This window comes from Macaca nemestrina, chromosome 3, assembly GCF_043159975.1.
Source record: "Macaca nemestrina isolate mMacNem1 chromosome 3, mMacNem.hap1, whole genome shotgun sequence".
NCBI classification, from domain to species: Eukaryota; Metazoa; Chordata; class Mammalia; order Primates; family Cercopithecidae; genus Macaca; species Macaca nemestrina.
In genome coordinates, this window is record NC_092127.1 from 48,841,374 (window position 1) to 48,853,962 (window position 12,589).

Here is a 12,589-nt window from a genome sequence, read left to right on the forward strand (position 1 = left end):
ACATGTAGAAAGTGACAGAAATAAACACAAATATTTAATTTACTTAAATTTAGTCAACTCCAGTAAGGAGAATACTTTTTAAAATCTTCGAGAAGGAAAAAGCGGCTTGAAGTCCAGCATAGAGAAAACATTGGAAAAGAATATTTAGACTTCAAAATGCAGTTGAGTTCCTGGGCAAAGTAAACTATACCCTAGATTAGTGGGAGAACTCTCAGATGTGATTGCAGAGCTGTTGCCAGTTACTTTGGTCAGTTATAGTTATGGAGATGGGCAAGTCAAGGAGAAATTAGAAATTCTGTCTGTGTTTAAAGGAACTAAAGAATGGGCCGGGCCCTGTGGCTCATACCTGTAATCCCAGCACTTCAGGAGGCCGAGGTGGGCGGATCACTTGAGGTCAGGAGTTCAAGACCGTCCTGGCCAACATGGTGAAACCCTGTCTCTACTGAAAATACAAAAATTAGTCAGGCGTGGTGGCAGGTCCCTATAATCCCAGCTACTCAGGAGGCTGAGGCGCGAGAATCACTTGAACCTGGGAGGCAGAGGTTGCAGTGAGCAGACATCGTGCCACAGCACTCCAGCCTAAACAACAGAGTAAGACACCATCTCAAAAAAAAAAAAAAAGAAAAACTAAAAAATGAATTCTGAAAAACATGTATCAGTAATTTTATATCAATCCCTGGAGAGATCCCTCTAGAAATTACTGAACAGATAGATGGTCCTTGTGGAATTAGAAATGAGGGGTTTCAGGCCAAGGCAGGCGGATCACGATGTCAGGAGATCGAGACCATCCTGGCTAACACGGTGAAACCCGTCTCTACTAAAAATACAAAAAATTAGCTGGGCGTACTGGCAGGCACCTGTAGTCCCAACTAATTGGGAGGCTGAGGCAGGAGAATTGCTTGAACCCGGAAGGCGGAGGTTGCAGTGAGCCAAGATCGTGCCACTGCACTCCAGCCTGGGCGACAGAGCAAGACTCCCATCTCAAACAAACAAACAAAAAAGAAATGAGTTTCTGTCAGAAGTCATAAATTAGCTGTATCTCTTTTTCCAACAGTGTGGCTAAAACTTAGAGTCTATAAACATAGCATAATGAGTTGTGATGCAGCGGGTCATTGGATAAATAATTCATTATCAATGGGAAAGGTGAAAGTATATGGAAATTGGTGATTGTGTAACTGGCTGAACACTGCACCCAAAAGTGGGATGGGTAATAAGTTCATTTCAACTGAGAGAGCATTCACTAGTACTGTTGGGCCCAGTATTTGTGCTTGCATCCTTATTTGCACGATAGAGTTAACCATCAAAACTAAATGAAACAATTCAAGTAAAGTTCCTAGAAGAGTGTCTGGCTAAAAAAATGTCGGTTATGATTGTCACTATGATTGTTACTCATTCTCCTCTACCACACTCAGCAGACACCTCGAACCATGAAAGCAGAGAACACTTACTTACTGAATGGGTGGGGCCACATGAAGGCAGAAGAGAGAGCCAATATGTTAGGTGACCAAAGTAGGTTTTTAAAAATTATGATAGCCAGAAATTGTAACTGAACTCAGGTTTGGCTGTTTACCGCTCAAAAAACAAACTCAGGAGATGAGAGTTTTTTGGGTGGGAGGAAAAGCAGGTTTATTCTGAGAGCCAGTAAATTGCAAAAATGGCAGACTAGCATCCTAAACTACCATCTTAAGTCAGTACAGATTTCAGGCTCTTTTTGTGTTAAGGGCAGGGGAATAAGAAGCAGTTGGGATCAAGAGGTGACAGACAGCACAGACATCTGGGCATCTGCAGGGGTCCGAGAAGGTTGAGAACTTCTTTGTCTTCAGTCAGATTATAATGTTACTATGAATCTTTAACAAAACAGTTTTTTGCATACTTCTTCAGTTTCAGAGTTAATTTTTAAAAACTACATGATTGCTATTTTTGCATATTATCTTAGTGCTCTAAAATTATCCTAGCCTACATGCAGGTAAAGGTCCCTTAAACAAAACTTGAATTAGTTATGTTCTTTTGCTGTTTCACTGTTGCAAAATGATTGGCAGAAAGAAAAATTTTGGTAAGGATAAATATAAGTTCTACATTTAAAGAAATAATTGTTAAAGAACTAGCTAGGATGTCTGCATGTAGTATAATAATAGTTTCCTACATGGAATCTAGAGTCAGACAAATCGATGTTCAAATCCTGGACCTGTCACTTACTTATGACCTTGAACAAATTACCTAACCTCAATAAGCCCAATTTTTCTTATCTGTAAAATAGGAGTAATAATTGTGCCCATTTTATAGAATTGTTATGAGATATAAGTGGGATTAAACATATGAAGTAATTGGCACAGGGCTTAACACAGAGTGGATGGTTAATGTCTGTCATTATTTTCATGATTAGTTTTATTAATCATGCAGACATCTGGGGGTTTAGTTAACCATGTGATCATTAAGAGTGTGAACAGCTGAATTCACACTTAGGCTATACTAATGGAAGAGTCAGGAACAGTTCCCCTATTTCCTGGAGTGGCCAAGAGGCTTCTGAACTCATTCCAGAGGGATATTGATTGAGAAATTAACACATAAGGTAGATGTGGATCATAATAGGGAAGGATATATATATCACATCAGATGAGAAAATTGGAAAAATGGGAGAGATCTAATCTGAGAAGATAAAGTTGCCTCAAAAAGATAAGCTTAACAAAGACAGGACAGCTGTTCTTAAAATCTGAAGGATTGTTGTGTGGAAGAGATGAGACACCCATTCTGTTTGGCTTTAAAGAGTGGGATAAGAGAAAGAGGAGTAGTTCTAAACCATTTTTGAGTCATGGGCTCTTTGAGATCTGATAAAGACTATGGACATTTTCTTTCCCCAAAGTAACATATGCACATAAATACAATTTTGCATTTTGAGGGGTTCATGGACTTCATAAAGTTGAGACTACAGGTTTTAAGGGTCATTAGACTAAAAATTACAGAAGAACTTTCAGTATTTAAAGAATACAGCTTGGAATTGAATGCCTCTGGTTGTACTGAGTTCCCCATCTTTGAGAATGTTTCAGCAGATGCTGGAGTCCTGTCTCACAGGGGTGTGTGAGAGGAGATCCTACATTAAGTGGAAGGTCGGACAAGATAACCCCTAAGGTCCCTTCCAACCCAGATTCTATGATTCCTATTTTCTTCTTTTTCTAAATCTCATTTATCTTTAGGCGCTCTGAGAATATATATTTACAAAGGATTTTCTGGTTCTAACAATAAATATGGACTTTGAGGGGAAAAGCAACAGAATTCTTCTGATTGAAGCTATGGTGATATAATGACAGATAGGTTCAGATAAATTAAGGAAATACTTAGGAGCTCCAAAACAATTAAAAAGGATTTCTGGAATGAGTAATTTGAAGTGATACCAAACACATCTTGAAATTATTTCTGAACTCTTAATAGTTATTTAAGATGTTGTGGCCCAATCACATGCCCTTTCTCATTGCTAAAGCTAGTTTGTTAGGTGCCAGGCACTCTTCTAGGTGCTTTATATGTTTTAACACTTTTAGTTCTGACATTTCATGGAGTCCTGACATCAAGATCACTGGTAGAATCTTCTAGTATCGTCTCACCTTACAGAGGGGAAACCGAGGTACAGAGAGTTTAACTCTCCCAAGAGTACATAGTACATGCAGAGGATTTGAAACCAACCATCCTGGTTCCTGAGCTCTTAACCCAAATAGGTCCTGGCCAGGCCTTTCACCATGCAGTGTCTTGGTTGCAATGTGTATGAAGTAGACTTTTTCAGGGAATACTAGACCTGGAGATTACTAGCACATGTGACACATTTCACGTTGGTACTTATGTGACTTCTAGGTGCTGCATGCCATGGGGATCTCACAGAGAAGCTCAAACTCCTGTACAAAATGCACGTCTTGCCTGGTGAGTGAGCTACATGGAGCAGTACATGTGTCTGTAACCATGACCTGGCTTGAAGTCTCTTTTTTAGGTGTAACCTGATTATCCTCTTTTTGCTATACACAGTCATTCATGAGTCACTAAGAACTAACGGAACCATGACAATTTCTATAAGTTCTTGAATCAGCATGCACTTGATTGTATGGTCGTTTGCCTGTGTGAAGAGTGAGTTGTGATAACAGAAAAGAGCAGGCAGGCATCTGCAAGAGAAAGAATAAATAGCACTTGGTAACACCTGGGATACAAGCATTGTGAGAGAGAAAAGGAATGTAGGAACATTGACAGGAACAAGTGGGGAAAACGGTGAGGTTTTGAGTTCAATTTTAAACAAGGTTGGTACCAGCTGGGATCTATCTAGCAAATACTTTTAAAAATGAGATGAAATTGGCACTAACAGTAGAGGTAGGATAAAACTAGATTTGGGAATTCTCTTTATAGCATACAGTTTCCTAAAATTTTGTTGATAAAGCGTTATTCCATACAACTTGGAAAATTCTCCATTCCACAGAAAATATGAAGGAACACTTTGGTGTGGGGTTGTTAAAAGGGAAGATGGAGTTAGAAAGGGAGTGACCCCTTCCACTAAGGTTTAGAGACAGTAGCCACTCAAGGCCCCCCAGTGATGTGACAACTAAGGTTTAGAGGCAGTAGGCACTCAACGCCCCATCCCACCTTTGTAACTTTAGCTTTTCATCCCCACTTATGTCATTTCATTTAATAATTAAGCATACTTTCACTGGTTCATGGCCCTACCAATATGAGAATTATGTTTCCTCCCCTCCCTAGAGCCATCCTCTGATCAAGATGAGCCAGATTCTGCTTTTGAAGCAACTCAGTACTTCTTTGAAGATATCACCCCAGAGTGTACACATGGTAAGTGACTTTTCTCACCAAAGATACTATATTTGTTTTCTACGGAGCCCTCCGTTATTGGAAAAAGACTTTCCTCCAAAGCTAGTCAATCAAAGACGTATGTAAATATGGTTGCCTAATTGGTTACTTTCCTTTCCAATTTTTGAGATTAGGCAACTATTGGGCAGCAGGTACCTCGGCCCACTGAAGGAACCGTGTACATTATTTCCCAGTAGATTAGGACACTTGTGTCCTGTAGAGCTATATACTCTGCTGCCCTCTCTCTGCTAGGATCAGCCTCATTAATAATATTATCCTGTTAGGCAGCCATCCAGAATTGGAACTAGGTTTTCTGTCAGAAAGCATTCTCTTATATCTGTGTTTGCTCTGTAGCAGAAGTTAGCAAACTATGGGCCGGGGGCCAAATCCAGCCCACCACCTAGTTTTTACAGCCTGTGAACTAAGAATGGTTTTTTACATTTTTAAATGGTTTTTAAAAATCAAAAGTAAAATATTTTTGCCACATGAAAAGTATATGAAATAGAAACTTCAGTGCCTATAAATAGTTTTGTTGGAAGACAGCCAAGCTCATTTATGTATGTATTGCCTATGGCTGTTTTCATGCTGCAGAATTGAGTGGCTAAAACAGAGACAGTATGACCTACAAAGCTTAAAGTATTCACTGTCTGGTCCTTTACAGAAGACACATGCTGAACCCTGCTCTCTGTGGACGATAGGTCTACAAAGATGTGATTCAACTCATATATGTCTCCAAATTTACATGTTAAGTCATATACTGTTTTGTCTTACATTAACCTAGCATTGTCTTTTGGCTTGCTACTGTAGTAAGTTACTCACCTTCTAATTCATCATTAGGTCAACTTTATCAACTCACCTAAGTCCAAAAGTAAATGTAGGTTTCTCCTGGGTTCTTTTACCTCTTAAGTTTTGCCATCCCCAGATAAGCACAACATAGACCTGCTTTTAGACTGTAAGCACCAAAGTGATTTTTGTAGAGGGAGTAAGCCAGGCTCAGTCTTATGACTGGCAGTACAAGTTGAGGGTAGGAGCTTTGGACAGAACACTAGCTATGTATATTGTTATCTAGGTGAGTGTAGGGAGGTTCCTATGTGAGCCTCAGTTTCCTTGCGTGGGGAATGCAGATGACAGCTGTCATATTGGGTGTAATTAGGACCTAATAAGATAATGTAATAAGACTTTTTGCATAGTGCCTTAGTGCATCGTATGTAGTCTTAATATTATATATTGAAAGTAATGGCAAAAACCGCAATTACTTTTCACCAACCTAATATCATTAGCAGTCACATTCTGGCTACAAAATATTCAGCGCACATTTCTTAGTAGATATTCATCTCAGAAAGGGAGTCTCTTATTTTAGAAATGCTTCAGGAATGGTCACATGCCAATAGCATGTAATATCATTGAAAGATGCTTTTTGAAGAAGGTTTTCCAATGCCAAAAGTACTGTTGCTTTGTGTGAAAATGTTTAAGATACAGGTAAAATAAGTAAGCCAAAGCTGTCTTAAAATCTTACCATATAAAGATAACTAATAACCTTGAAATATTTCAATTTTTTGTTCAAAGTATACACAAATTTTATATATATATATATATAAAAAACTGGAATCAAACTACCTATACAGTTTTGTATCCTGCTTTTTTTTTTACTTAAAATCCAGTGAGAATATTACTTTGTCATTAAAATTTCTTTGAAAACGTGGTTTTTAGATGGCTATATAGTATCCACTGCATGGACTTACCATACATTAAATATTTTTTAAATATCTACTTGTTTCCTACATCATTTACAACATTGAGAGGGGAGGAATTTCCTAATGATATATAGTACACTTTCCTCACTGTATCTTAAAAGCTGCTGAGATTACTTTGACCCATAGTACAGTGAAGGCCACATATCTGGCTGACCAGCCAGCTTTGGGTGGTTGAAGAAGTGCTGGAATGCACCCTAACAGCCGACAAAGTGCATGGGAAACTGAGGGCATTGTACACCTCCCTGTTTTGAAGTTCCTGTGTGCCCTGTAATGTCTTGTTTTAAGAAGACAAAACAGTTATAAGTGGGTTCCTTAAAAGTCACATTTTTGAGGTACCAAATTATAAATCTGAAGTAGTTTTATAGCATATAACATTTTAGCAAAAAAAATTTTTTCTCTCTTCTACCAACATAGATTTTAATTTCCTTGAAAGAGTGAGTTACTGATCTTTTGCAGGGTCTGGCAAAAAAATCAGTCTCATATATGCAAAGTTAAATGATAATGTAGAAAAGACAGGAGAGAAATCAACATTCATGGGGGCAAGCACTACCATTTCTTAAGTGCTGAAGTCTATGGGGCATTATCCCATTAATTTTTTTTTGAGATGGAGTTTTGCTCTAGTTGCCCAGGCTGGAGTGCAGTGGCACCAACTCGGCCCACTGCAACCTCTGCCTCCTGGGTTTAAGTAATTCTCCTGCCTCAGTTTCCCAAGTAGCTGGGATTACAGGCACATGCTACCACATCCGGCTAATTTTTGTATTTTTAGTAGAAACAGGGTTTTACCATGTTGGCCAGGATGGTCTCGAACCCCTGACCTCAAGTGATCTGCCCACCTCAGCCTTCCAAAGTGTTGGGATTACAGGATGAGCCACAGTGGTTGGCCCTCCATTAATTTTTTATTGTACACTGAACCCAAGCTGTGAGAAAGAATTCTGCAGAGGTCCTTTATCTGGAGATAGTGTTGTCAGATAATGGGACATGTAGTAATATTTGAATCTCAGATATAAAATAATTTTCTTAATATAAGTATATCCCCTCTAACGACAGGGTTATACTTATCCCCGAAAAAAATTTGTTGTTTATCTGAAATCTAAATTTAACTGAATGTTTTGTTTTGTTTTGGGGAGTTTTTTTTTTGTTTGTTTGTTTGCTAAATCAGGCAACCCTACCTAGAGAGTCTTCTATTTTCCACTGCAAATGCTAATTCCATGGCCATATTATATAACATTCTACTTTTTTCTTCTGAACTATTTCTTGGTAGTTGTTGGATTGGATAGCAGAAGCAAACAGGGTGCAGATGATGGCTTCGTTACAGTGAGCCTAAAGCCGGACAAAGGTACGGATGTTCTCTTCTATATGTTTACCTTCTTGCTGGTTGTACACTTGTTTTTTGGCCTGTAAGCACTGACTTCTTGACATTTGGGTTGTAGGGAAGAGAGCAAATTCCCAAGAAAATCGTAATTATTTGAGACTGTGGACTCCAGAAAATAAATCTAAGTCAAAGAATGCAAAGGATTTACCCAAATTAAATCAGGTAAGTGCTTAAAGTTCAAATCATTCACTTCAAACCTGGTCGCTCTTTTTTCTATGACTGAAAAGTCATCCATAAATGTGGACTCAATGCCCCTCAAAAATAATAACTTTGGGGCAGTTAATTAGTATCTGTTTGGACCTATTTTGTGCATATGTATTTATGCATCAAAAATATGCTCCATTGCAAGAGAATGACTTCCTCAGAGGAAATGTGAACCACAACATATTCCATTTTGAGAGTAAACGCATCTTATTCCAATCATTAAAAATACCCTCAGATACTCAAAAGACAAGCACATGCCGTTTTCAGATCACTGTGCTTAGCTATAAAGGCGTCTGCACATTTTCCTTAAAACCTGGTGAAATGAGGAAGAAAAAAACAATATAAATAATTATAGGCTGAAAATGCTAAGTTTTGTAATCAGAGAACAGAAATCATCTGGGTGGAGACTGAAAGCATTAAAGCATTACTTCTGTCGGGGGAGATGGGGCATGTGTCGTGGGAGGAGGGATTGGAGCTTACCTTAGAAAAATTGAGGTGCATGCTAAAGTGTGTAGACGTGAAAAGAGATGAGTCTCAGATTTCCTTAAGATGTTTCAAAAGGAAAAAGAGAACAAGAAAAAAGTTACTGAGACAAATGTATGACATAGTCCTCCTTGACTCTAGGTGAGCTGTACATGGATGTTTACTTTTTCATTCCGACTTTCATAGATCTTTGAAATTTTTCAAATTAAAAAAATGGGAAAATAAACTGGGTGTGGTGGCTCACGCCTGTAATTCCAGCACTTTGGGAGGCCAAGGCAGGAGGATCACTTAGCCCAGGAGTACAAGACCAGCCTGGGTAAAATGGCGAAACCCTATCTCTACAAAAAATGCAAAGATTAGCGGAGCACAGGCTGAGGTGGGAGGATCACGTGAGCCCAGGAGGTTGAAGCTGCAGTGAACCGTGATTGCACCACTGTACTCCAGCCTGGGCGACAAAGAGAGACCCTGTCTCAAAAAGAAATAAAAATTAAAAATACAAAATGGAAACATCAATAAGAGACTTTAAACATGTCCATCCAGCCTAGGCGGAGGACTTTCTAGGGATCTTTAGGCATTCCCATTTAAATGGCTTTTCAGTCCACTTCAGTCCTGCCTCTCTACTCCCTGAAGATTTCACATTGTGTTTTTCCAAATCCTTTTTCAGGGGCAGTTCATTGAACTGTGTAAGACAATGTATAACATGTTCAGCGAAGACCCCAATGAGCAGGAGCTGTACCATGCCACGGCAGCTGTGACCAGCCTCCTACTGGAGATTGGCGAGGTCGGCAAGCTGTTCGTGGCCCAGCCTGCAAAGGAAGGCGGGAGCGGAGGCAGTGGGCCGTCCTGCCACCAGGGCATCCCAGGCGTGCTCTTCCCCAAGAAGGGGCCGGGCCAGCCTTACGTGGTAGAGTCTGTTGAGCCCCTGCCAGCCAGCCTGGCCCCCGACAGCGAGGAACACTCCCTGGGAGGACAGATGGAGGACATCAAACTGGAGGACTCCTCGCCCCGGGACAACGGGGCCTGCTCCTCCATGCTGATCTCTGACGATGACACCAAGGACGACAGCTCCATGTCCTCGTACTCGGTGCTGAGTGCCGGCTCCCACGAGGAGGACAAGCTGCACTGCGAGGACATCGGAGAGGACACGGTCCTGGTGCGGAGCGGCCAGGGCACAGCGGCACTGCCCCGGAGCACCAGCCTGGACCGGGACTGGGCCATCACCTTCGAGCAATTCCTGGCCTCCCTCTTAACTGAGCCTGCCCTGGTCAAGTACTTTGACAAGCCCGTGTGCATGATGGCCAGGATTACCAGTGCAAAAAACATCCGGATGATGGGCAAGCCCCTCACCTCGGCCAGTGACTATGAAATCTCTGCCATGTCCGGCTGACACGGGCGCCTTCCTGGGGGAGTGGGAGGACAGGGAGGGGAGGGACTTTTTTATGTTCTTCTGTGTTTTTTTTTTTTCTTTCTTTCTTTTAAATTAAATATTTATTAGTACCTGGCTTGAAGCCTAGTGTTTTCATAATGTAATACAATGAAAACTGTTGGAGAAATATTTAAACACCTCAATGTAGGTACAGTACACTCTTGTTTCGGGGAGGGGATTTACCAGAATACAGTTTATTTAGTGAATTCTAAAAAACAAAAAGATGAATCTGTCAGTGATATGTGTGTATTATAACTTATTAATCTTGCTGTTGAGCTGTATACATGGTTTAAAAAATAGTACCGTTTAATGCTAAGTAAGGCAGCAGTCATTTGTGTATTCAGGCTTTTAAAATAAAATTAGAGCTATAAGGAAAATGAAAAGCCACAAATACAAGACTGTTCTTAAATGGAAGGCATCGTCAGCGAGGGTAAATCCTACACCACTTTAGGAAGTATTAAAAATATTTTTAAGATTGAAATATATTTCATAAAAGTCCTCTATTCAAAATCATATTCCACAGATGTTCCCCTTCAAAGGGAAAACATTTGGGGTTCTAAACAGTTATGAAAGTAAGTGATTTTTACATGATTTCAGAATAACACTTGTATTTGATCAATTTAGACAGATACCAGACCAATTTTGCATTTAAGAAATTGTTCTGTTTATTTACATCAACTCATTGGAATTCAGTGAAAAGTAACAGTCTTTTGTCACAGAGAATCTGAAAGTAGCAGCAAAGACAGAGGGCTCACGACAGGTTTTGGCTTTTGCTTTGCTTTTCTTTTCGAAAGAGTAAAAGTACTGATGCTTCTGATACTGGATGGTTAGCTTCTTACTGCAAAAAGAAAGCATAAGTAAAACAGTCAACTTTACCATTTCCGTATTCTCCATAGATTGAAGAAATTTATACCACGTATCGCATATGACCATCTTTCCATTAAATCAATGTAGAGATAATGTAAACTGAAAAAAATCTGCAAGATAATGTAACTGAATGTTTTAAAAACAGAACTTGTCACTTTATATAAAAGAATAGTATGCTCTATTTCCTGAATGGATGTGGAAATGAAAACTAGCGCACCTGCACTTTGAATTATTGCTTCTTTTTTTATTACTGTTATGATTTTGCTTTTTACAGATGTTGGACGATTTTTTCTTCCGATTGTTGAATTCGTAATCATGGTCTCATTTCCTTTGCTTCTTTGGAATGTTCCTTTCAACACATTCCTTTATTTTATTATACATTGTGTCCCTGTTTTAGCTATTGCTGCTGTTTTTTATTCTGTTTACAGGATGATTTTTAAACTGTCAAATGAAGTAGTGCTAACCTCAGATAGGCTAAATGTGAACAAATAAAATACATCAAATACTCAGATACAGCTTTTTATCTTTGTGTTTGAGTTCCTACCTAAGGCAATAACATTATTCTTTTGACAACTTTTGCAGGGGAAATTGTATTTGGCAACCATTTTGATTAAATAAATTTTGTAGGCAAACATATAGAGACAAATACAATTTGTAGTATATCAATGACTATATTTAAAATAAGGAATATAATTGTTATTAGTTATCTAACTTAAAATGCTTATCCCTAATGATCAGTGATATTGAGCTTTTTAAAATATACTTGTTGGTTGCATGTCTGTCTTCAAAACCACAATGAGATACCATCTCACACCAGTCAAAATGGCTATCATTAAAAAGTCAAAAAAGAACAGATGTTGACAAGGTTGCAAAGAAAACAACACAAATACACTGTTGGTGGGAGTGTACATTAGTTCAACCATTGTAAAAAGCAATGTGGCAATTTTTGAAAGAGCTAAAAACAACTAGCATTCGACCCAGCAATGCCATTACTGGGAATATACCCAAAGCAGTATAAATCATTCTGCTATAAGGACACATGCACATGAATGTTCATTACAGCAGTGTTCACAATGGCAAAGACATGGAATCAGTCTAAATGCCCATCAATGACAAATTGAATAAAGAAAATGTGGTATATACACACCACAGAATACTATGCAGCCCTAAAAAACAAGATCATGTATTTTATGGGAACATGGATGGAGCTGGAGGCCATTATCCTTAGCAAACTAATGCAGGAACAGAAAACCAAATACCGCATGTTCTCACTTGTAAGTGGGAGCTAAGTGATGAGAACACATGGACACAGAGAAGGGAACAACACACACTGAGGCCTCCTTGATGGTGGAGGGTGGAGGATGGGTGGAGGGAGAGGAGCAGAAAGAGATAACTATTGGTTAATAGGCTTAGTACCTGGGTGACAAAATAATCTGTACAACAAACCCCCATGACACTAGTTTACCTATATAACAAACCTTCACATGTACCCCTCAACCTAAAATAAAAGTTAACAAAAAAACAAATACTCATTCCACATAAGTAATAACAGTGAAAATTCCTCTGTTTAATCCTTAATAGCATGCTATAATGCTATTTGGTTTAATCAAGTAGCTAGTCATTTATTGGACTCTGATTGTTACACATGAC

At 39.1% G+C, this 12,589-nt stretch overlaps 1 protein-coding gene across 2 annotated transcripts in view; it reads left to right on the top strand.

The window, feature by feature from the left end:
- Positions 1–11,450, top strand: part of LOC105493286 (TBC1 domain family member 9) — a 138,003-nt gene extending 126,553 nt beyond the window's left edge. The window contains exons 17-21 of one of the 2 annotated variants that reach the window (XM_011760824.2): positions 3,841–3,906; positions 4,729–4,815; positions 7,849–7,923; positions 8,018–8,121; positions 9,311–11,450. In XM_011760824.2, coding sequence (XP_011759126.1) covers positions 3,841–3,906; positions 4,729–4,815; positions 7,849–7,923; positions 8,018–8,121; positions 9,311–10,033 — 1,055 coding nt within the window. In that variant the 3' untranslated portion in view covers positions 10,034–11,450. The remainder of the gene's footprint in view (positions 1–3,840; positions 3,907–4,728; positions 4,816–7,848; positions 7,924–8,017; positions 8,122–9,310) is intronic. The other variant, XM_011760825.2, reaches the window with a different exon arrangement.
- Positions 11,451–12,589: the final 1,139 nt, after the last annotated feature.